Source organism: Mobula birostris, chromosome 4, assembly GCF_030028105.1.
Source record: "Mobula birostris isolate sMobBir1 chromosome 4, sMobBir1.hap1, whole genome shotgun sequence".
Lineage (NCBI taxonomy): Eukaryota > Metazoa > Chordata > Chondrichthyes > Myliobatiformes > Myliobatidae > Mobula > Mobula birostris.
In genome coordinates, this window is record NC_092373.1 from 165,435,724 (window position 1) to 165,460,292 (window position 24,569).

The 24,569-nt window shown below is 40.7% G+C and overlaps 2 protein-coding genes across 4 annotated transcripts in view; one reads left to right on the plus strand and one right to left on the minus strand.

Annotated features, from left to right (window-relative positions):
- The window catches only part of gstcd (glutathione S-transferase, C-terminal domain containing), a 238,736-nt gene extending 232,549 nt beyond the window's left edge, over nucleotides 1–6,187 (minus strand). For all 3 annotated transcript variants that reach the window (XM_072256401.1, XM_072256400.1, XM_072256402.1), the window contains exons 1-2: nucleotides 6,148–6,187; nucleotides 5,262–5,687 (exon numbers count right to left, since the gene is read on the minus strand). In XM_072256401.1, the coding sequence (XP_072112502.1) occupies nucleotides 5,262–5,675 (414 nt within the window). In that variant the 5' untranslated portion in view covers nucleotides 5,676–5,687; nucleotides 6,148–6,187. The remainder of the gene's footprint in view (nucleotides 1–5,261; nucleotides 5,688–6,147) is intronic.
- Nucleotides 6,188–6,246: 59 nt separating this feature from the next.
- ints12 (integrator complex subunit 12) lies at nucleotides 6,247–17,581 on the plus strand. Its single transcript, XM_072256404.1, has 6 exons — nucleotides 6,247–6,539; nucleotides 7,410–7,562; nucleotides 7,890–8,071; nucleotides 12,893–13,052; nucleotides 14,377–14,526; nucleotides 16,201–17,581. Exons 1-6 carry the CDS (start codon nucleotides 6,387–6,389, stop codon nucleotides 16,762–16,764), a joined length of 1,362 nt encoding a protein of 453 aa, XP_072112505.1. The 5' UTR covers nucleotides 6,247–6,386; the 3' UTR covers nucleotides 16,765–17,581.
- The last annotated feature ends 6,988 nt before the right edge of the window (nucleotides 17,582–24,569 follow it).

A 24,569-nucleotide genomic window follows, 5' to 3' on the forward strand; every position in this document is an offset into this window, starting at 1 on the left:
AGAAGGCGGGGCAGTGGAACTCAATAGGATAAAATGGATCAGCTCATGATAAAATGGCGGAGCAGACTCGATGGGCCGAATGGCCTACTTCTGCTCCTTTGTCTTATGGTCTTATGGTCTAAAATATTTCTTTTGGATTGTAAAAGGAATGAAATTTCATTCAAATGTTGTGAAAGCTCAACACACATCAAAGTTGCTGGTGAACGCAGCAGGCCAGGCAGCATCTCTAGGAAGGAGACATTTCGGGCCGAGACCCTTCGTCAGGACTAACTGAAAGAAGAGGTAGTAAGAGATTTGAAAGTGGGAGGGGGAGGGGGAGATCCAAAATGATAGGAGAAGACAGGAGGGAGAGGGATGGAGCTAAGAGCTGGACAGGTGATTGGCAAAAGGGATATGAGAGGATCATGGGACAGGAGACCTAGGGAGAAGGAAAAGGGAGAAGGGAAAAAAAAAAGAGGATGGGGAAGGAGCAAGTCAGAGGGACAGAGGGAGAAAGAATGTGTGTATATAAATGGGGTACGAGGGGGAGATGGGGCATTAGCGGAAGTTGGAGAAGTCGATGTTCAAGCCATCAGGTTGGAGGCTACCCAGACGGAATATAAGGTGTTGTTCCTCCAACCTGAGTGTAGCTTCATCGTTACAGTAGAGGAGGCCGTGGATAGACATGTCAGAATGGGAATGGGATGTGGAATTAAAATGTGTGGCCACTGGGAGATCCTGCTTTCTCTGGCAGACAGAGCGTAGGTGTTCAGCAAAACCATCTCCCAGTCTGCGTCGGGTCTCGCCAATATATAGAAGGCCATATCGGGAGCACCGGACGCAGTATACCACCCCAGCTGACTCACAGGTGAAGTGTCGCCTCACCTGGAAGGACTGTCTGGGGCCCTGAATGCTGGTAAGGGAGGAAGTGTAAGGGCATGTGTAGCACTTGTTCTGCTTACAAGGATAAATGCCAGGAGGGAGATCAGTGGGGAGGGATGGTGGGGACGAATGGACAAGGGAGTCGCGTAGGGAGCGATCCCTGTGGAAAGCAGGGTGGGTGGAGGGAGGGAAAGATGTGCTTAGTGGTGGGATCCAGTTGGAGGTGGCAGAAGTTACGGAGAATAATATGTTGGACCCGGAGGCTGGTGGGGTGGTAGGTGAGGACCAGGGGAACCCTATTCTTAGTGGGGTGACGGGAGGATGGAGTGAGAACAGATGTGCGTGAAATAGGGGAGATGCATTTGAGAGCAGAGTTGATGGTGGAGGAAGGGAAGCCCCTTTCTTTAAAAAAAGGAGGACATCTCCCTCGTCCTGGAATGAAAAGCCTCATCCTGAGAGCAGATGCTGCGGAGACAGAGGAATTGCGAGAAGGGGATGGCATTTTTGCAAGAGACAGGGTGAGAAGAGGAATAGTCCAGATAGCTGAGAGAGTCAGTAGGCTTATAGTAGACATCAATAGATAAGCTGTCTCCAGAGATAGAGACAGAAAGATCTAGAAAGGGGAGGGAGGTGTCGGAAATGGACCAGGTGAACTTGAGAGCAGGGTGAAAGTTGGAGGCAAAGTTAACAAAGTCAACAAGCTCAGCATGCCTGCAGGAAGCAGCGCCAATGCAGTCGTCGATGTAGCAAAGGAAAACTGGGGGATGGATACCCAAACAGGTTTGGAACATAGATTGTTCCACAAAGCCAACAAAAAGACAGGCATAGCTAGGACCCAGACAGGTGTCCACAGCTACACCTTTAGTTTGGAGGAAGTGGGAGGAGCCAAAGGAGAAATTATTAAGAGTAAGGACTAATTCCACTAGACAGAGTAGAGTGGTGGTAGAGGCGAAATGATTAGGTCTGGAATCCAAAAAGAAGCGGAGAGCTTTCAGACCTTCCTGATGGGGGATGGACGTATATAGGGACTGGACATCCATGGTGAAAATAAAGCGGTGGGGGCCAGGGAACTTAAAATCATCGAAAAGTTTAAGAGCGTGAGAAGTGTCACAAACATAGGTAGGAAGGGGGGATGAAACCGTGTCGAGGTAAGACCACAGCCTCCTCTAATGTAAAGATGAGGCCACACTCAGGTTGGAAGAACAACACCTTGTATTTCGTCTGGGTAGCCTCCAACCTGATGGCATGAACATTGACTTCTCCAACTTCCGCTAATGCCCCACCTCCCCCCCGTACCCCATCCGTTATTTATTTATATACACACATTCTTTCTCTCTCTCTCGCCTTTTTCTCCCTCTGTCCCTCTGACTATACCCCCTGCCCATCCTCTGGTTTTCTCCCCCCCCTCCCCCTTTTCCTTCTCCCTGGGCCTCCTATCCCATGATCCTTTCATATCCCTTTTGCCAATCACCTGTCCAGCTCTTGGCTGCATCCCTCCCCCTCCTGTCTTCTCCAATCATTTTGGATCTCCCCCTCCTCCTCCCACGTTCAAATCTCTTACTATCTCTTCTTTCAGTTAGTCCTGACGAAGGGTCTCGGCCCGATACTTCGACTGTACCTCTTCCTAGAGATGCTGCCTGGCCTGCTGCGTTCACCAGCAACTTTGATGTGTGTTGCTTGAAATTCCAGCATCTGCAGAATTCCGCGTGTTTACGTTATGAAAGCTCAACATTGTCTGGAATGTTTTGCAGCTATCAAATGAGAGCAATGACATAAATCTATATTATTGTTGTATACACATTTTAATACTTTACAAGTGACTATTTAAAGCTTTTAATGTCATGCCTTAATGATACATTGTCTATCTCCATACTACTAATTCTGGTCAATCCTGAAAATTCAAATCAGTTAAAAATAATATGAATCTCTAAAATTTATTATTGATTTTACCTAACAAAATCATTATGAAAGAAAAATCAAATTCTGTAAAACCTATACATAACTAAAATTCTCCAACTCTGTTCACATCCTCATGAATTCTTCATACTATCACATACTTCATGCAGTGTGATGACCAGAACTCTAGCTTTGCCGTAACTAGTAATTTAAGCAATGAACCGTAAACTTTTTCTGGCTTTCAACACCAAGTTTAAAGCCAAATTACATTATATAGCTTCTATTTCTTATGCTCTAAATTATTAATGTAAACAATTTTCTTTCAACTCTAACATAAATCACCCTGGATTTCTCTCTTCGGCTCTCTCCTAGGCAATACTTTTCCTCCAATAATTTAAAGGGAATTATTTTACTCACTAAATAACTGAGTCATTTCCCTTGTTCTAAAACTCTTGTGAGGCTTTCATTCACACATTTTGGAAGACTAGTACACTTCAGGAGTCTGTCAAGATTGACATGCTTTGGGAAATGAAAAAATTCTACCACAGGGTATTCCCTAACTGAATTACAAACTGAATTAAAGTAATCAAGATAATAAAGGGACTGAAAAGCATAGATACAGAGAAACAATTTCTTCAGGTGAACAACTGGCATAGGAAGTTGGACATTTAAAAGTTAAATTGGGAACCATCTTTTACATGGAATCCTGAAATATGAAATTCAAATGGGTGTGGTCACACTAGTAATTAGACACTTTCATGACTGATCAAGATATCTCTTCATATCTTTACCACATAGATTAATATAAAAGAAATATATGCATTTATAAACTGCTTTCATGACTCTCAGAACATCTTAATCTGCTTTATAATGGAGTTCTTGTGAAGTGTGACTTACTGTAAGCCCAACAGCCAATTTGCATTCACCAAGCTCCCTCAAATATCATTGACAAAGATTCCTTCGTATGCATGAGAAATAAGAAGAGAGGCATTAATACTGTACTGACCAAAACTCCAGGACTAACTCCTCTTCTATAACAAAATGTCATGGGACATTTGATTCTGGAACATCTGGACAATGAAGATGCTCTTCATTGACTACAGTTTCGCATCCAACACTATAGTCCCCTCAAAACTAATAAACAAACTCCAAGATCTAGGCCTCAGTGCCTCCTTCTGCAGCTGGATCCTCTATTTCCTCTCATTCAGACCCCAGTCAGTTTGTACTGGCAGTATCATCTCATATATTAGCCCCTGCTCTCACTTTACACGTATGATTTGTGAGGTTAAGTACAACTCCAGTTTGCTGAAAACACAACTGTTGTTGGCCAAATTAAAGGTGGTGACAAATCAGCATATAGGAGGGAGAGTGAGAATCTGTCTGAATGGTGCCACAACAACCACCTCTCACTCAACATCAGCAAAACCAAAGAACTGAATATCGACTACAGGAGGAAGTCCATGAGTGAATACTCATCGGGGGACCAGAGGTGGAGAGGGTCAGTAACTTTAACTTCTTCAGCATTATCACTTCAGAGGATCTGTCCTGGGTTCAGCACGTAAGTGCCATTACAAAGAAGGCATGGTCGTACCTTTACTACTTTTGGAAGTTTGCAAAGATTTGGCAGGTCATCTAAAACTTTGACAAACATCTATAGATGCACTGTGGAGAGTATACTGACTGTTTGCATCACAGCCTGGTATGGAAACGGAAATGCCCAAGAACGGTAAAGCCTATAAAAGATGGTGGATACAGCCTATTCCATCACAGGCAAAGCCCTCCCCACCATTGAGCACATGAACAAGGAGCGCTGTTGCAGGAAAGTAGCATCCATCATCAAGGACCCATGCCATCCAGGCCATGCTCTCTTCTCACTGATGCCATCAAGAGGGAAGTACAAGAGCCTTTGGTCCTACACCACCAGGTTCAGGAACAATTATTACCCCTCAACCATCAGGCTCCTGAACCAAAGTGGATAACTTTACTCACCCCAACAGTGAAATCATTCCACAACCTATGAACTCGCTTTCAAGGATTGTAAAACTTATATTCTCAATATTTTTATTTTTTTGTTATTTTCTTTCATTTTCTTTTTTGTATTTGCACAATTTGTTGTCTTTTACACATTGGTTGTTTGTCCGTCTTTGTAAACAGTTTTTCATTGTTTCTCTTGTGTTTCTTAGCACTTACTGTGAATGCGCATAATTAAATGAATCACAAAATAGCATATGATGACATATATGTATTTTGACAATAAATTTATTTTGAAAGTTGGGATCTTTTATGCCTTTTTGAAGAGGGGACCAAAAGGATTTGATGTAACATCGAAATGTTCCCTCAATACCTCACTGAGACACCAGCCTAGATTTTGTTATTAATCCTGCATTTGGATTTGAACCCGCAGTATTCTGGGGCAAGGGTACCACCAACTAAGCCACAAGTAACAAATATTACAAAGTTAAACTACAGATCAGTTAAGCCTTGATCTGTTCCTAATTACTCACCTCAGCACAGGCCTTTAAACATGTCTTTTTAAAACCAAGTAGCTCGGAGATATCCTTGCGATTGCAGTCAGCTTCACAAGTTTTGTGAATAATATATCTCAAAACCACAGCAAGGCCTGCTCGACAAAAATTCCCATTCTTTTCCACCACAGCTGGTAAACAACAACTTTGCACCACATGAGGGAGTTCCTGGTCTGAAATGATAGACGCAGGAATGTTGGCCGGCACCTTTTTCATCCATAAGGTACAATCAGCAACGTTCTTATTTGGCACAAGGAACACTTTTAAAGATGTAGTGTCACAATAGGACATGAGAAATAAAACAATGGATGTGTGCAGAGGAAAAATCCTGTCTTCCATATAGTTAGAAATCTCCAGATACAAGCACTCATCGTCAATGCCCACTTTCTCCATTTTTGCAACTACCTGGAGGGAGAATGGAATTAAAATGCACTTAAAATATTGAAACACTGAAAAATAACTTCTAAATATTAACAACTTTAACATTTCGCCAGCAGGAAAAATGAGAAGTACAGCATCAGCAGTGTCATGGAACATATGAGGGAAGAGTAACAAGAGCTTTAGAAACAGATTCCGATTACAGCAAGGGGCAACCGTTCTTTAGTATAAAATTAATAGAAGAGCGTTTAATTTCTCTCTCTTTCTCCATTCTATATTCACAACCCATGTCCACAGGTGCAGAGTCTAATTTATCCTATGCCCAGGACTCCAAATCTAAAGAATCGAACAGAGCCTAGTTAATACACAGTGCTGACAAGCTAGTGACTGTAATTATCAACACTTCAAACAGTTTGTCGAGGGGCTGTGCTAAAGGAGTCAGAGGAATAGCATTATTTTATCAGCACCAGAGCGTCCGATTAATTACCTGAACACATGCACAGCGAATGTGGGGGAATCAAAGCACAGTCGTACCGGATGTACCCGTTGCTAAGAGGGTGGGGAAGTTATAGAAAGTAGGACCGGAAGGCGTGCGAAGTAGACGGTGAGGTGGGGAAGGGTGACATGAAACTGTATATTCCCAGGAATTTAGTTCAATGTGACTGGAGTTAGGGCTTTACTTTTTAGTTATACATAGATACAGTTTCCTCTTCACCTTTGCAGGACATGGCTGCTCCCAGTTTGGAGCTGGACCCGCTCTTCTTGAAAGCCTTGGGGTATCTGCATTCAAAAAGTAAAGACTCGGCGGAGAAACTGAAGTCTCTGTTGGATGAGGCCTTGGCCAGAGGTAGCGAGTGCAGCTTTCGGCAGCAACAGAAGGTGCAGTGGAAACAATAACTGCTAGTTTTTCAGTAAGAACAGAAAATGTTGGAATTTAACCGAGTCTGAGATCATAAATGGGCCAAGTAAAATTGTGGGTGGGGTTGTAAATTTAATTGGTAAATGTGTTTATTAGTGTCACATTTACCGAGGTACAGTGAAAAAAAATTGGTTTTACTTGCCATCCGTACAGATGACGTAATCGCATCATGTACGTTGAAATACTACAAGGGAAAAGCCATAACAGAATTACAGTTACAGAGAAAATACGGGTAGGCTAAAGGGCGCAAGACCATGATGTGGTACATTGTAAGGTTAAGAATTCATCTTATCGTAATAGGTGACCATTCAGTACCCTTATTATAATATATAGTCGTTGAACCTGATGGTATGTGCCTTATAAAATGACCCATCCATTCCTGAAATTAAACCTTCCAATGAATTAGCAACCTTTAGAAAGGAATCAGTTTTGTACACAGTACTCCATGTCTGCCCTACATAACTGAATCCAAACCTCCCTACATGTGAGTTCAATTCTCCTCAACAAACATTAATTTTCTGATAGTTTTCATAATTATTTGCTGTACGTGCATGTGTAATGCATGCTAAGTCTTTTGCAAATCATGTACTGGGGTCACAGATCCCTTTGCATTGCAGAACTCCATGTCACACCATGTAGTGCCTTTTTTTTTATATTTACTGCCAAACTGGGAAATTCTACATTTTCCCATATAGTACCCTATCTGCTGGGCCTTATTGCACTCACTCAGCATCAATTTTCCTTTGTAACTTCCTTAATTTCCCTTTTCAACCAAGTTTTTGAAACAGCACCAAGCCTATAGTTTAACTTTTTGTATCCCTCTTGCACAGGAAGTTGAAACACCCAAAGTAACTGTTGGTTCCAAATCCAGTTTGGCCAAGCAGGAGTCTAAAGTATCCTCATCTTTGACATCTGGCAATAATGGAAAGTCCAGTTCCAGTGAAAAAACAAAGAAGGAAACTGAGAAGAGGCCAGCTGAAAAGGTAAAAATTGCTAGCTTACACCTGTGGCGTTGTATAGCAAATGATCTGTGCACATAAGGGAGTTCAGGGTATTTATCACTTAAAACTATTAAAATGTTAGAATATTATTACTAAAATTTGATTTGGCACATATGTGAGCCATTAAATGTGCAGTTTGCCCTGAAGTAATTTTGTTTACTAAAAGTAGTTAAAAATTACATTAACATGTCATAATTAAATTTGATTCTAAGTTGGTATTTTCTGTCAAACAAAGTAATGTAGTAAACCGTTAGCTTTTATAAAAAATCTTAATAAATTAAATTAACTCAATATTTCCAATTTTGAAAGGTTAAGCTGGACACTCAGGAGGGAATTGATCCCCAGAAAAAGGCCAGACTGGAGAAGCCAGAGAATCGATCTTCCCCAATCACCGTTCAGTCCAGCAAAGACCTGGCAATGCCTGACCTGCCTGGTTTTGAGAGCGCAGAGGACTTTGCCATGGAAATGGGGTTGGCATGTGTGGTGTGCCGGTATGAGAGGTTTTTTCTTCATTATAAATTACATGCCCATAGGTGCGGCATTGCAAAACTAATTGCAAGTTTAGAGGAGAGATGGGAAAGTGGGGTTAGGGCTCAGGGTCAGAGATATGGTTTACTTATCCTTTTATAGTCATATAAAAGGATACTTGTTCTCAGTCTTTACAATATTAATTTTGTATGCTTGCTTAGTAGGTAAATGCTTTATCAACTTGCTAGGTTCCCATGTTATGCAATAGTCACACTATTATTTGAGACATATTTATTTTGTGCTGAGGTACAGTGCCCTGAAAAAGTATTCAGCCCCAACAACTATTCATATTTTACTGTCTCATTCTCTAAATTTGAAATATATTGCAATCGGATTTATTTGAGCTGATCTATGAATCTTGGTGCATCATGTGATGCTTCTTCGTCCTGACGAAGGGTCTCAGCCTGAAACGTCGACTGTACCCCTTCCTAGAGGTGCTGCCTGACCTGCGTTCACCAGCAACCTTGATGTGTGTTGCATGTAACTCACAAGTAAAAATTCTCGGTTAAGTTGGTCAGAATCCCTGGTTATAATACTCATTTATGTGAACAAAGGATTGGGGACTGAATACTTTTACAAGACACTGTAACAATTGGTTACTACGTCAGGGCAGATAAAATGAGATGAACACCTACCTCATATTTGGCATTGGTAAGGCCAAATTTGGAGTATTGTGTACAATTCTGTCACCGGATTATAGGAAAGATGTCAATAAAATTGAGAGAGTACAGAGGAGATTTGCTAAAATGTTGCCTGGGTTTCATCTCCTAAGTTACGGAGAAAGGTTGAACAAGTTAGGTATTTATTCTTTGGAGCGTAGAAGGTTGAGGGGGGACTTGATAGAGATGTTTAAAATTATGAGGGGGATTGATAGAGTTGACATGGATAGGCTTTTTCCATTGAGAATGGGAGAGATTCAAACAAGAGAACATGAGTTGAGAGTTAAAGGGCAAAAGTTTAGGGGTAACATGAGGGGGAACTTCTTTACTGAGAGAGTGGTAGCTGTGTGGTTGAGGCAGGTTCAATGTTGTTGTTTAAAGTTAAATTGGATAGATATATGGACAGGAAAGGAATGGAGGGATATGGGCTGAGTGCAGGTTGGTGGGACTAGATGAGAGTAAGAGTTCAGCATGGACTAGAAGGGTCGAGATGGCCTGTTTCTGTGTTGTAATTGTTATATGGTTATATTTGCCTGTCACACCAGTTTTTCTGAGTCAGACGTACAAATTCAATTACTTGCTTCGCAAATTAAATTATTTACAAAAATGCCTCATACTTAGCCAAAACTAGGAAGCTAATGTGAAGGTAAAACATTTGGTAAACGATGCAAAATGCACATACAATGAAATAAAGTAGGCAAATTGATCTGTTGTGATTCTTTACGGGTATTGAGTGAGACTCATTCCTCCAACTGTCCTGTAGCCATGTTACTAATTTTTCCACAGGTGAAAGATCTTAAAGTCGGTTTTGGCCACCCTTATATGGTCCATTACAGTTATTTCATAATTGAACATAATTAGAAAGCTAATTATAGACTGGTCTCTTTACAAAAGTCTGGTTTCTACACCTTCCTGATGGTAAGCAACGATATCAAATCACTAAGAAGAAGGGACACAGGATCAGAAGAGGTAGAATCCTTATGGTCGAGTTAAGAAATGGCAAGGGTAAAAAGACACTTATAGCAGTTATATACAGGCCTCCAAACAGCAGCCAGGTTGTGGACTACAAGTTACAGCTAGAAATAGAAAAAGTGTGTCAGAAGGAAAATGTCAAGATAATAATGGGGGATTTTAATATGAAAGTGGATTGAGAAATTCAGGAAGGTGCTGGATCTCAGGAGAGGGAGTTTGTAGAATGCCTACGAGATGGCCTTTTGGAGCAGCTTGTCCATAAGCCCACCAGGGGATCGGCTGTTTTGGTTTGGGTGCTGTGTAATGAACCTGAGGCAATTAGGGAGCTGGCGGTAATGGAACGCCTTGGAAGTAGTGATCATAATATGATTGAGTTCAGTTTCAAATTTGAAAAGGAGAAGCTGATGTAAGGTGTATCGATATTTCAGTGGAACAAAGGGAATTACAGTGGTATGAGAGAGGAACTGGCCCAAGTCGACTGGAAAAGTAAGCTAGATGGAGACGGTGGAGCAGAATTGGATGAAATTCCTACAAGAAATAAGGCAAGTGCAGGAAAAATATATTCCAAGAAAAAAGAAAATCATGAATGGAAAAATGGCACAAATGTGGCTAACAAGAAAGATTAAGGCTAAAATAAAAGCAAAAGAGACGGCGTACAAGGAAGCAAAAATTAGTGGGAAAACTGAAGACTGGACAACTTTTTAAAACTTACAGAAGGAAACTAAGAAAGAAAAGATTAATTATGAAAGGAAGTTGGCAATTAACGTAAAGGATACTAAGAGTTTTTTAAATATGTGAGGAGTAAAAGAGTGACACGGGTAGTTATAGGACCGATTGAAAATGATGCTGGAGAAATTATAATGGGTAACAAAGGGCAGAGGAACTGAATGAGTATTTTGCATCGGTCTTCACAGTGGAAGACATTAGCAACATACCCGATAGCCAGAGGTCTCAGGAAATAGAATTAGGTACAGTCAAGATTACTAGAGAGAAAGTGCTTGGGAAGCTAAATGAACTAAGAATAGATAGGTGTCCAGGACCGGATGAGGTGCACCCATGGGTTCTGAGGAAGGTGGGTTTGGAGATTGTGAAGGCATTGGAAATGATCTTCCAGGAATCAATAGACTCTGGCATGGTTCCGGAGGACTGGAAGGTCACAAATGTAGTTCCGCTGTTTAAGAAAGGTGGGAGGCAGCAAAAAGAAAATTACAGACCTATTAGTCTGACATCGGTAGTTGGAAAGTTATTGGAGTCAATCCTGAAGGACGAGGTTATGAAATACCTCGGTGCATGACAAGATAGGCCCAAGCCAGCATGGTTTCATGAAGGGAAGATCCTGCCTCACCAACCTATTGGAATTTTTTGAGGTAATCTCAAGTAAGATTGACAAAGGAGAGGATGTGGATGTTGTGTATTTGGATTTTCAAAAGGCCTTCGATAAATAGTGCAGCATAAGAGGCTGCTTAATAAGATGAGAGCCCATGGAATTACAGGAAGGATGTTGGAATGGCTGGAGCATTAGCTGATAGGCAGAAAGCAAAGGGTGGGAATAAAGGGATCCTATTCTGATTGGTTGCCAGTTACTAGTGGTGTTCCGCAGGGGACGGTGTTGGGGCCGCTTCTTTTTACCATGTATATCGATGATTTAGATTATGGATTAAATGGTTTTGTGGCTAAGTTTGCGGATGACACCAAGATGGGTGGAGGAGCAGGAAGTGTTGAAGAAACGGAAAGGTTGCGGAGAGACTTGGTCAGTTTAGGAGAGTGGGCAAAGAAATGGCAGATGAGATACAATGTTGAGAAATGTACAATTGTATATTTTGGAAGAAGAAATAATCGGGCAGATTTTTATTTAGATGGGGAGAAAATTCAAAAATCGGAAGTGCAAAGGGACTTGGGGGTCCTCGTGCAGGATACCCTAAAGGTTAACCGCCAGGTTAAATCGGCAGTAAGGAAAGCGAATGCTATGTTGGCATTCATTTCAGAGGAATAGTGTATATGAGTAAGGAGGTGTTGATGAGGCTCTATGGGGCACTGGTGAGACCTCATTTGGACTACTGTGTGTAGTTTTGAGCCTCCTATATTAGAAGGGATGTACTGATGTTGGAGAGAGTTCAGAGAAGATTTACGAGGCTGATTCCTGGAATGCAGGGGCCAACATATGAGAAGCGTTAGTCGGCTCTTGGACTGTATTCATTAGAGTATAGAATGAGAGGGGATCTCATTGAAACATTTCAAATGTTGAAAGGGTTGGACAGAGTAGATGTGGAAAGGCTGTTTCCCTTGGTGGGTGAGTCCAGGACAAGAGGCCACAGTCTTAGAATTAGAGGGTACCCATTTAAAACAGAGATGAAGAGAAAGTTTTTTAGCCAGAAGGTCGTGGATTTATGGAATTCATTGCCACATACAGCTGTGGAGGCCCGATCATTGAGGGTATTTAAGGAGGAGACTGATGGGTATCTAATTAGTCAGGGTATCAAGGGATATGGGGGGACAGCCGGAAATTGGAACTAGATGGGAGAATAGTTTAGCTCATGGTGGAGTGGCGGAGCAGACTCGATGGGCTGAATGGCCTACTTCTGCTCCTTTGTCTTGTGTGTTTTAAACAAAAAAAGCTGGAAAAGGTCAATGCAACAAGTTACAAAGTGCAGACGTAATCATTATTTTGCTACCTTCATTGTTGGAATTTTTTATCTGGAAGCTGTTTAAAACAAGTGTACTTGCATCATTAAGTTTGCAATATCAATGAGAACAAATTTATCCTTGTGTGATGTGCAGAAAATATTCAGACTGTCACACTGGTCAACAATCACATTTCAAGATGCATCGTATCTCAGCATTTCTGAACTGTTCTTGGTATTTACCGTGTCCATCAATTGGGGCATATTCTGAGGCAATTCTCTTAGTATCTTCCACAGTTTTTCATTTGAAACAAAATACCGGGCATTAAACTATAGTGTTCTGTAGCCCAGTGATCCACTTCATTCTATCTCTGAGAGTCATATATAAATAATAACTCTAACATATGGATGCAATGTAAGAAAATAATTTGTACTTAATGAAATACTCCAGGAATATGAAGAGGATACATTTTTATATAATAAGATAATGTATCTGGTGATACTAATCATTGGTTAACTAATTTGCTTTTAGCCAGATGACTGTTACATCAGGTAATCAACTGGTTGAATGTCAAGAATGTCACAACCTCTACCATCAGGACTGTCACAAACCCCAGGTGACGGACAAGGATGTAAATGACCCACGACTGGTATGGTATTGTGCCCGCTGTACAAGACAGATGAAGAAAATGGTAAGAACTCTCCCAATTGACACACACAAATATACCAGAACATCCCTTAATATTTATGTTAGCAGATGTGTCTTTCATTTTAATTTTGATGACGTGTGGAACACTTCGAAGCGGAAAATCTGCCTGTTTTGAGTTAGTAATCTCACCACATGAGACAATGAGAGGATGATTTTATTTATAAAAATGAGAGTGTCTGCAGATACTGAAAATCCAAATCAGCATGCACAAAATGCTGGAAGAACTCAGCAAGTCAAGCAGCACCCATGGAAATGAATAAACAGTCAATGTTTCAGGCCAAGGCTCTTCTTCATGACTTGTGCCTGACTCTATTTGTCCACACACCCTGCAATTACAATGAGCTGAAATTGCATTGTTTCTCAATAATATCCGAATGCGTTGTTTGCTGGCCAGTTTCAAGTCGTGGTTAATATCAAGGGACATAATGAATTTACTCTTTTTTGAAGAGCAGTATACAGGCAATATTTGCAAGCCAGGGCTAAAGACTAAGAGTTGTGCTGATTAGAGGTTTATAAGGTGGTGAAAAAATGTATGTTAGACTCGAAGATATTGTTACTTGTGAGTGAGACCAAATACAAACCATCCATTAAGGCACTGAGAGAATTTTTCTTTCTCCCGTAGAGTGATTTTGGATGTGGAACTCGTAGTTAGAAATAGTTCAGACAAGAAACGCCTATGGATTTAAAAGTAAGAAGTGCGAAAATGAAAGAGAAAGAAATCCGGTTTATGAAAACTTTAGGAGAAATTTGGACTTTGAAGTATTTTCATTTGGGCTTGCTGAATGCTCCAATACTCTAATGAGTGTTGTTGGGAAGAAGTGAGGGGAAAGAATAGAAAATAGATATATCTATTTTATGTTTAGACTAAGCAGTCATTAAACTGTCTAGTGGGATGATTGGAAATGCAAGTTCCTTTCCTTTCCTGAATAAGCTAACTACGGTTGACAACTCCTTGACTGGAAGAAATACAGAAAAAAGAATCTTTCAAAATGTCAACGCGAGAAAATCTACAGATGCTGGAAATTCAAGCAACACACACAAAATGCTGGTGGAACGCAGCAGGCCGGGCAGCATCAATAGGAAAAAGTACAGTTGACGTTTCAGGCCGAGACCCAGCACTTTGTGTGTGTTTCTTTCAAAGTGTCTACAGGTTTAGTGAAGTAACTTGTCCAGAATTCCAGGGCACCAATTCTGCAAATTAGAACAGCTGGAAATTTTAGGTTGGATATTTCAAACATTGAACCCAATCCAAATGTTCCTCTCCTTTTCTAACATGTATGTTCATCAGAATCATTTCTATTATACAGGCACAGAAGACACAAAAGGCTGCTCCAAAAGCTTCCAGTTCGGTCGCTAGCACCACTCCATCAGTAAAAGATCCATCGGTGAAAAAGCCTGACTTGAAGCAGAAACAAGAAATGACCACATTTCAGGCTTTCAAAAGAGCTGAAGTAAAGGTACAGTAACAGTCTCTTATTAACACAGCCAACTAAAATCTTATACCCTGCTTAATTTCCATTTGGAAGTATCTGTTTGGAAAAAGGGGCTGTTTTTATAATAGTAGAGGAGTCCTTTTTAGTGCAAAATTAATCTGGATTTATCAGAGGCAAGCCAAAAGGCAGAAGTACTAAAGCAGTCGATCTCCTAGAGAATCGTAATCTAACAGTGGCTTTCAGTTAAAGCAGAATTGAGAGAACTGGATTTGTAAGGAATGTGAAATTATTCTAGTAATTTTATTGGTGATTGTGTAACATTTGCAGAAGTAATCTTAAAGCAAAGTTGAAGAGATGTTAGCTTTCATTTCCAGAGAATCATTATCTGATTATTTTGATGGCAAGACTTTAAACTTTAGACACTAACAGAAACTAAACTAATACAAAATATAGAAACTAATTTATTGGGACATATCAGAACCATTACATTCCTTCAATCAGCCAAAGTTTCATAGATATATTTTAAAAGGCATATAAAAGACAAACTACTATTTAACTGAGTAACAAATTGTGTATTTAAATGAAGTACAGAACAAATTAGAACACTGCCAATGCTACTACAAACTGTAAAACTGTATTAGTTCACAAATAGTTATCAACAGGAAAATTCATCCATTGTATGCTGTGGTGTATGGGATGTCCAAGGAGGGGTAGCACCTCCGGTAAAGGGGCTTGTCATGTCTGTCTTGGGGCAGCTTACTCACTTTTGGTCCCCACTGGACACTCTGCTCTCACCTGTGGCTGAAAGTAATTTTGCATGTGATAGTGGCCACATTCCAGTGTACAGCTTCAACAGGCAGTCTGAACCAGTTGAGGGTAGCCAGGGGGTCTCATATCCTAGTGAAGTAGGGACACGGCTGTCCTTGCGTATGAAGTCAGCTCAGGCGAACTGGGCGGATGGGATCAACAGTGAGATCCAACGGGCAAGAAGGCAGCTTGGCAACGCTTCATGGCGAGCAAAGAGCATGATAAGGCACAGAAGTCTGTTACCACTGCAACCACGGAAGAGCCCAGTTTGTGATGACTATTCGTACCAGTGGACCTCGACTTCCGAGGTCGAGAAAGTGGAACTGTCCTAGTACAACAGCTTTTCATGTGCTGTCCTGAAAAATCTCCTCAACAACCAGTGCATTCATATAAAACATGGCTGACTGATTATACAGTAGTTAAGGATGAAAGCTCCCCACACTGATTTTTTTTTTGAAGTGATTTTTTTTTTTGCTATTGCTGCTGGTGACAGCACCTTCTTGCTGGGAAGGCGCCAGGAAACATGGTCAGATAGGTAAACGTGCGGCATCATATTTGGGAAGAAATGGAAAGACTTTTGTGGCCAGATGGGTGAAAACTGAAGAATGTTGCTCTGGAGGGGGGGTGTTTAAATATCCCGTCCATGGATCTATCCACATCCAGTATAGATTCACTGCAGGACATGAGTAAATGGTAATTCTCGAGAAAGGTTTTAGGACATTCATGGTTATTTATAAGCTGTAGCTAATGTAATCAATCAGTTTGCCAGGGAGGGGATTTAAAATGTTATCTATATTTAAATATATGTCAACTGCATGTGTGTGTATTTTCATACTGCCTTATGCTCCTCATTCATAGTTTAAGGTAATTTTACTTTTCATTATATTTCAGACCACCTCATCTGCTTCTGGGAATTCCTCCAATTCTAGCACCACCTGTTCCTCAGTTAGTGGCCTCACAGGATGGGCTGCCTTTGGAGCTAAAACATCTTCTGCGGCACCTTCCACAGTTAAACTGGGGTCAGCTGTACAGACCGCCAGTGGGAAACCTGCTGCACCCTCTTCAAATCAGAAAGCAGTGGGTCTCTCTGGACTGGCACCTTCTAAAGCAAGCCTGGGATCCAAAACGACCACTAATGTTAACTCTAGCACTGGACCTATAAAGCCTCCTCCATCCCTAACATTGGGGAAACCGAGTCTTAACCGATCATCTAGCAGTGACAATGTCACCAAAGTGGGTTTAACAGGACCTGGCAATAGTGTTGGCCAGGCTAGCAGTGGAAATGGAGGGAACTCATCTACCAACAGTGGTGCTAACAATGGGGCCAAAACTCCATCTGATGCTAGCAACTCTTCCGTTGTTAAGTTGCCAACATCTCAAGAGTCTCAGCTTAATGCTATGAAAAGGCTCCAGATGGTTAAGAAGAAAGCTGCACAGAAGAAGCTTAAAAAGTGAATGTTCATCACTGTTGTTCTCTGTTGTCTTTGTGTTTCTACAGAGAATAGCTTGCTAAGGAGGCCAACAAACATGCCCTTGGATTTATGCATTTTTGTAAGATTTTTATTTGTGAGAAGAGCACAGATCTATCTCTTGCCTCTGAAGGCCCCATGAAAAATGTGTGGTGAGAGATAATTTATGTAGGTCTAAATGGTTTTGATCAAGATCTACACAGTAAAAGGTTGTAAGCACAAGGCTGAGAGAATTAAGAGATTACACTGTTACACAGCAAAAAAATAATTTCATAAGTTACCATTTGTAACAAAATTGACATTCTGGCCTTTTTAAAAAAAAAAAAAAAAAAAAATAATCTTTTAAATAGATTGCTGATTCAGACTCCCTTTCATAGCAGTTTCAAGCAATCTGAAAAGACCTTGATTGGAGACCCATTTCGGACACCAGGAGCCAAAGATCTTGGTTGTTCACCAACTTGCAGGAGACAACATCCTTAGTGAGCTATGCAGTACAAAGTAACAGAAAATGAATTTGTAAGCTTATTCTGATTTCCTTGCACCCACAGAAAACATTTCCTTTAAAAGATTTAGCTCAAGTTCCTAATGGGCCAAAAATGCTCTGCACTTCTCAAAACAAATCTTAAAGTTGAGTGAGAGACCAGTTTACTGTGATGTTGAAAACCAGGGAGGTTTTAATTCTGTGTCAAATGGACCTGTTCACGTATGTTGTTTTGTGTGTATTACTGTTAATGGAGATGCCGTCTCCATTTGGTGAATTGCACTGGTATTGAAAAAGAATTAAAGTCAAATCTTGTAACTTCGATTAATGGAGCACTTTTTAATTAGTCCCATTACATATTTTTATATGCTTTTCTTTATCAGAACTGATTGAAAGATGTGGGGTCATTGAATAAAATGCCAGTCACATCTTCCTTACTCTTTGTCATAGTGCATGGGTCCTCGTGTATCTAACAACCAGTGTGAATCAGTCTATTATTTCATCTGAAAGATTTCCCCATCAGTGCAGTATCACCTCAGTGAATTCTGATGAAGGATATTCAAACTGAAACATTAAATGTTTTCTTTCTTCTAATGTACTGAGATTTCCCAACGTTTTCTGTTTATTTCATATTTCCAGTGTTTTATTAATTTTCAGCTACACTATGCTAGTAGCTTTCCATTATTTTGCCCAGGTTCAATCTAGAATCTGGATGTCTGGTTTATTGTTTGTTATTAAGCTTTTCCTACTCTTAGTTGCTAACTTACAAAACGTACTGGAAAATGGGGATAGAACTAGCAGCTGCTTCACTCTGACATAGTCTATGGATTCCACCTCAGTACCCACAGAGTAGACTAGTAGCAAGCCTTCACTGATTCTCATGGACTGCTGAAGAAAGAAACATTATGCCAAACAGCCTCAACATAAATCTCATTCTTATGTCTTCAGTAGCAACTCACACTCTCAGTACTTTAGTAGAAGAGTCATTCTAGATTACTTGCTCAAATCCCATAAGTGGTCTTAACTATATACCATTGCAGACCGCGCATAAAATGTGAAACAGTTTTCATTAATACTTTTTCTTCCTTTCCTCTCCATAGCTCAAGAATGCATGGTGACTTCACAAACTTTTACTGACACCATATCCAATCTCTCCCGTAGTGCCAAAATGGTGGCGACTGATCACAAATTGGCAACTCTAGCACTGTGATAGGATTAAGATGTGGAGAATGCACCTTGGTCAGATTTCTGGAGTTGTTATTTACAACGCAGATGGCAATTGGTTACCACTTTGCTAAATAGACACTTGTATGTGAGCCCTTATAAACAAAGCCTCTACTTTGGCCATACTACATTGGATTTAAGTACTATGACAAAAGCAAGTCTTAATTGTCAGTTTTTCAATGCAGCACATTTTATTTTGGACAGCAGACATGCTCTTGGTATTTGTGGAATAGATTTTTCACACAGAAGCAATAGAGTGCAGGGGTAGGAATTGAATTTCCTTTGGCAGGACAGCTGAACAGACACGTATAATACATTGAATCAGGCAGCGTTTGTGCAGAGATGACAGACTGGAAGCACAGCAGAATTAGGCCATTCAGCCCATTGACATGACACTAGACATGTTCATTGCTATTTTGATAGCTATTTGGCACTCCCATAGGTCTCTAAATTTGATACAAAAGTTCCTTGGTATATCTGTTTCAATGATATTAACTCAAAAAAATTCAAAAATGTTTAGTAGTGCCAAGGTTCAGTCCATTCTGAACTACCTGTTCTAGATGGCTGTTTTTAGCCGTGTAATATATTTACTACATACATCCCTCAATTTTCTCTCTCATCCTGATCTCATCAGTATGTGGGCTTAGACTTTTGTTAAGACACTCAAGGAGTTAATTGAAATCCAATCAATATCTCAGTTTCATCTGCCTCATTAAGTGTCCCGCACATTTGAGCATGTGGTGTTGTATTTGCCCTGCCTTAATATTGAAAACAATGTATAAATTTACATGATGACCAACCAATCAATGTCAGTATAAAGACTGATTTCTCGGACCACATGGATCAAGTGGCTGCCCTCTGTGCAACATTACATCTACTGTCCTAATCTTTGAGCTGCACCTGGTGATTTCAAAGCTAATTACTGATTGTAAGATTCAGGAGATATATAGGCATCTTGTGCGACCATGGATTTGCACCTTGGAAGGTTTCTAGGGCGTAGGCCTGAGCAAGGTTGTATGGAAGACTGGCAGTTGCCCATGCTGCAAGTCTAGGGAAGGGCATTAGGACTCATACACCTTGGCAATAGTGTTGTCGCAGAGCAATGTGTTGTTAAGTGCCTTACTCAAGGACACAGCATGCTGCCTCAGCCAAGGTTTGAACTAGCAATCTTCAGATCACTAGACGAACACCTTAGCCACGGCCACGTGCCAACACAAGATTCAGGATAAGACATGGCTTTACTATACATGATAAAGTATAAATGGACTCTAAACCTTACAACCTACTAAGTTATGACCTTGCTTTTTTTTGTCTACCTGCACGACACTATTTCTGTAGCTGTTATACAATTCTGCATTCTGTTATGTTTTATCTTGTACTACCTCAATGTTTTGTGTAATGAATTGATTTTATGAACAGTATGCAAGGATGTAAGACAAGCTTTTCACTCTACCTCAGTGCATGTGACAATAATATTCTAATTGCAATTCAATGGAAGCAGTTTTAAGGTTGATTTTTGCACTTTTAACTGTATACCTTCTGACTTTGTCTCTATGTTGCATAACATAGTTTCTCCACAATGGCTACCTGACCTGCTAAGCTTTTCCAGCATTTTCTGCTCTGATTTAAATCTACAGCATTTACAATTGTCATGTGCCTCATGTAAAGTATAAATAAGCAAGTTTGCACAATGTTTATCAAGAGGAGTACATACCCTGTTGGTAGCGATAATCTAGGTATGGTTGAGTGACAAAGTGCAGTTTTACTGAGTTAGACTTCGATGAAGAATGGTATAGTCAACCACCTGAAGGGCAGCAGAGAGGAAGCATGCGAAAATTAGGATAATGCAACTTGGTCACATTGCTGCGTTGTCATTTGTGGTCAGTTATAATCATTCTGGTGTTGGGACAGAGGCCGGATATGGTGTTGAACACGAAGTGTATAAGGTCTCTTGAACTTTGGAAGGGACCCGTCAAATATGGCATCTTTGGTTTACCTTCACACTTACACCAATGACTTTGTGGCCTGCAGGAAAATGAAGCTCAGGGTTGTATATGGTTATTTGAACTTTGTACTTTGAACATTTATTAACAAACAAGAAAACGTAGGCAAATATTTTCCATGAAAGCTGTCCCCAGTGAAGGAACTCAGTGAACCTTTCGCAGTCAAATACTTCCTGTGAAAGAGGAGGTGTTTATTTAATGCAAACACATATTTGATTATTGTTTCTAAAGAGCAGCATAGTTGCCTAACTGCTATCTCACAGCTTTAGCAACCAGGCTTTGATTCTGACCTCCTGTCCTATCAGTGTGAATGTTGCACATTCTCACTGTGACTGTGTGGATTTCCTCTGGTTTCCTCTCACATCCCAAGGAGGTGCAGATTAGTAAATTAATTGGCCACTGTAAATTGCTCCTGGTGTGAAGGTTAGTGGTGGAGTTGATGGGAATGTGGGGTGAGCAAAATGGTACTGGTGTAGCAGGGTGCTTGATGTTTGATGCAGCCTCACTGTATGCTATGATTCTAGGACTCTTAGAAACAATCACTTCATTAAACAACACACAAAAAATGCTGGTGGAACGCAGCAGGCCAGGCAGCATCTATAGGAAGAGTTACAGTTGATGTTTCGGGCCGGGACCCTTCGTCAGGACTAACTGAAAGAAGAGATAGTAAGAGATTTGAAAGTAGGAGGGGGAGGGGGAGATCACTTCATTATCTTGTCAACATTTAAAAGGGGTCTGAAGGGCAACTTCTCACAGAGGGTGGTGCATATCAGGAACAGATTGCTAGGGGAAGCAGTTGATGTAGGTGCAAGTAAAACATTTTTAGTTATTTCATTTATTTATTTATTTAGAGATACAGTGCAGAACAGGCCCTTCTAGCGCAATGAGCCGAGCTGCCCAGCAACTCACCAGTTTAACACTAGCCTAATCACAGGACAATTTACAATGATCAAATAACCTACTAACTGGTACGCCTTTGTTCTGTGGGAGGAAACAGGAACCCCACATGGCCATGGGGAGACATACAAACTCCTTACAGACAGTGCCAGAAATGAACTCTGAATTTCAAAGACCTAAAAGATATTTGGATAGGAAAGGTTTAGAGGAATGTGGGTTAAATGTTACTAGCTTAGATGGCCATCTTTGTCAGCATGAGCAAGATATAAATGCAATATTGAAAGATTCCCTTATTAGACATGTTGAGAGCTGGAAATGATTATTGTTTTAAGTGGCATTTATTTATTTATCTGGTCTTTTTCAGTACCACTTCATAATTTCCTGTACCCCTCTCTATAATCATATTACAATTCCAGCACCATTCAGTCCTTTCATAGTCATAGTCATAGTCATAGTCATACTTCATTGATCCTGGGGGAAATTGGTTTTCATTACAGTTGCACCATAAATAATAAATAGTAATAAAACCATAAATAGTTAAATAATAATATGTAAATTGTGACAGGAAATAAGTCCAGGACCAGCCTATTGGCTCAGGGTGTCTGACCCTCCAAGGGAGGAGTTGTAAAGTTTGATGGCCACAGGCAGGAATGACTTCCTATGATGCTCTGTGTTGCATCTCAGTGGAATGAGTCTCTGGCTGAATGTACTCCTGTGCCCACCCAGTACATTATGTAATGGATGGGAGACATTGTCCAAGATGGCATGCAACTTGGACAGCATCCTCTTTTCAGACACCACCGTCAGAGAGTCCAGTTCCATCCCCACAACATCACTGGCCTTACGAATGAGTTTGTTGATTCTGTTGGTGTCTGCTACCCTCAACCTGCTGCCCCAGCACACAACAGCAAACATGATAGCACTGGCCACCACAGACCCGTAGAACATCCTCAGCATCGTCAGGCAGATGTTAAAGGACCTCAGTCTCCTCAGGAGACGGCTCTGATCCTTCTTGTAGACAGCCTCAGTGTTCTTTGACCAGTCCAGTTTATTGTCAATTCGTATCCCCAGGTATTTGTAATCCTCCATCATGGATGGAAACAGGGGTCACCGGTACATTAGCTCTCCCTCAGGTCTACCACCAGCTCCTTAGTCTTTTTCACATTAAGCTGCAGATAATTCTGCTCACTCATGTGACGGAGTATGAAGAGGTTTCAGAAGAGGATTACCAGGATGCTATCTAGATTAGAAGGCATAAACTATAAGCAGAGGTTTTATAAACTTGGGTTGTCTTCTCTGGAATGGTGTAAACTGAGGAGAGACCTGATAGAAGTTTATATAATTATGAGAGACAAAGATAGAGCAGACAGCCAGTATCTTTTACCCAGGGTTGAAATGTATAATACCAGAGGCCATGCACTTAAGCTGAGGTGACGCCAAACAAAGCTATCGGACGATTGAATCTAATGAGAGAGCTAAGAGAGACAATGGAGAAACATTCAAAATGCTAATAAGAGAGAAGAGAGGGATTAACAGAAAAGAAACACAATTCAGAATATTGACAGACTGGTTACTTTGAACCTGAATTGTTTGAAGTTTGATGGACAGGTGATACCCCAGCAGGGTGATAAAAAGAGCAGGTTTGCTAAGACACACGACACACCACGAGACAACGAGACCCTGGAAAGAGTGATGTGCCCCCATGTGGTGGGAGTTTGGAGGTCCGGTTCGCAGGAACCGACCAGAGGCTCACAGGGTGTAAAGGTATGTTCGGTGGGAACCTGAGGTGTGTGTCCGCCCTTGCCTGAATGCCGGGTTCACCACGGAAGAACAATCGTATCTGGAACAGAGGGGTCACAGTCGGTGACCACAGCAGGATAGAAGACATAAAAGGGTCGGCCCGAAACCAACTGCAAAGACATCAAAGGTCTGCCTGATCCAAAAATCAATCAATCAATCTCTCTCTCTCTCTCTCGCTCTCTCTCTCTCCCCCCCCTCCCCCCCTCCCCCCCCAATGGTACCACAACAGCGATTACTGCGAACTGCACTAAACTGAACTGAACACTGCATCACTTAAGACTGATCATTTTACCCCTAGACTGCGACACAACTTGGTTGATTCCTATTACCCTAGTTCTGTGCATATGTGTGTATTATTCATTGCTAACCTGTCACATTTATATCCTTACGATTAGAGTACAGTATTACTTAGTCCTTTAATAAAACTTTATTAGTTCCTAGTAATCCAGACTCCAACGAGTGTTCCATTTCTGCTGGTTTGGCAACCCAGTTACGGGGAAAATGTGCAAGATGTTTAAAGGAGATGTGCGGAGCAAGTATTTTTACACAGAGAGTGGTGGAGGTCTGGAATATACTACCAGGGATGGTGGTGAGAGGAGACACAATAGTGGCATTTAAGAAACATTTAGATAGGCACATACATAAATATGCAAAGAATGGAGAAGGGATTAGTTTAATTGGTTTGGCAGAGCATCGTGGGCTGAAGGGCCTGCTCCTGTGCTGTCTGTTCTATGAAACCATATCATGAAGAAGTTCAACCCAATCATATCGTGAAGAGGTTCAATCCAATCATATCGTGAAAAAATTGAGAGATTAAAATAATGTTTTTACAGAACAGTTGTGATCTGCCAAAAAAAACCTCTTTAAAGTGTGATAAAAGCAGATTCAGAAATAACTTTCAAAGGGGAATATTTGGAAACCTTTAAGGTAATTGGGAATGATGTGAGATTAATTAGATAACTCGCAAAGGGCCAACACAGGTGCAGCAACCTGTCTAGCCTCCTTACGTGCAGTAACTAACGATGAATATTAAGTATAGCTTTGGCCATAATATTGCTTTCCTGACCATATATAAATTTCAGAAAACATTGTGCCCATGCTGGCCTCATGTAAGGCTTATGGTTTTGATGACTGTGATCTTACTGAGTTACAGTATCACCACAAGATCTGGAATGACTGCTTTTTTATCACCCATTTATCACCAGGGTCATAAATATAATGTTGATACAGTGAAGGATTCAACATTTTCTTCTCATTAATTATAAGCAAAATTAATAAATTGTCTGTAAAACAAGGAGTTGGAATGTTAGAGAAGAAAGTATAAGTATGAAATAAAAACAACTGAATAGATTTAAGGAAGTATGGTTATTTCTATTTTAAGTCAAT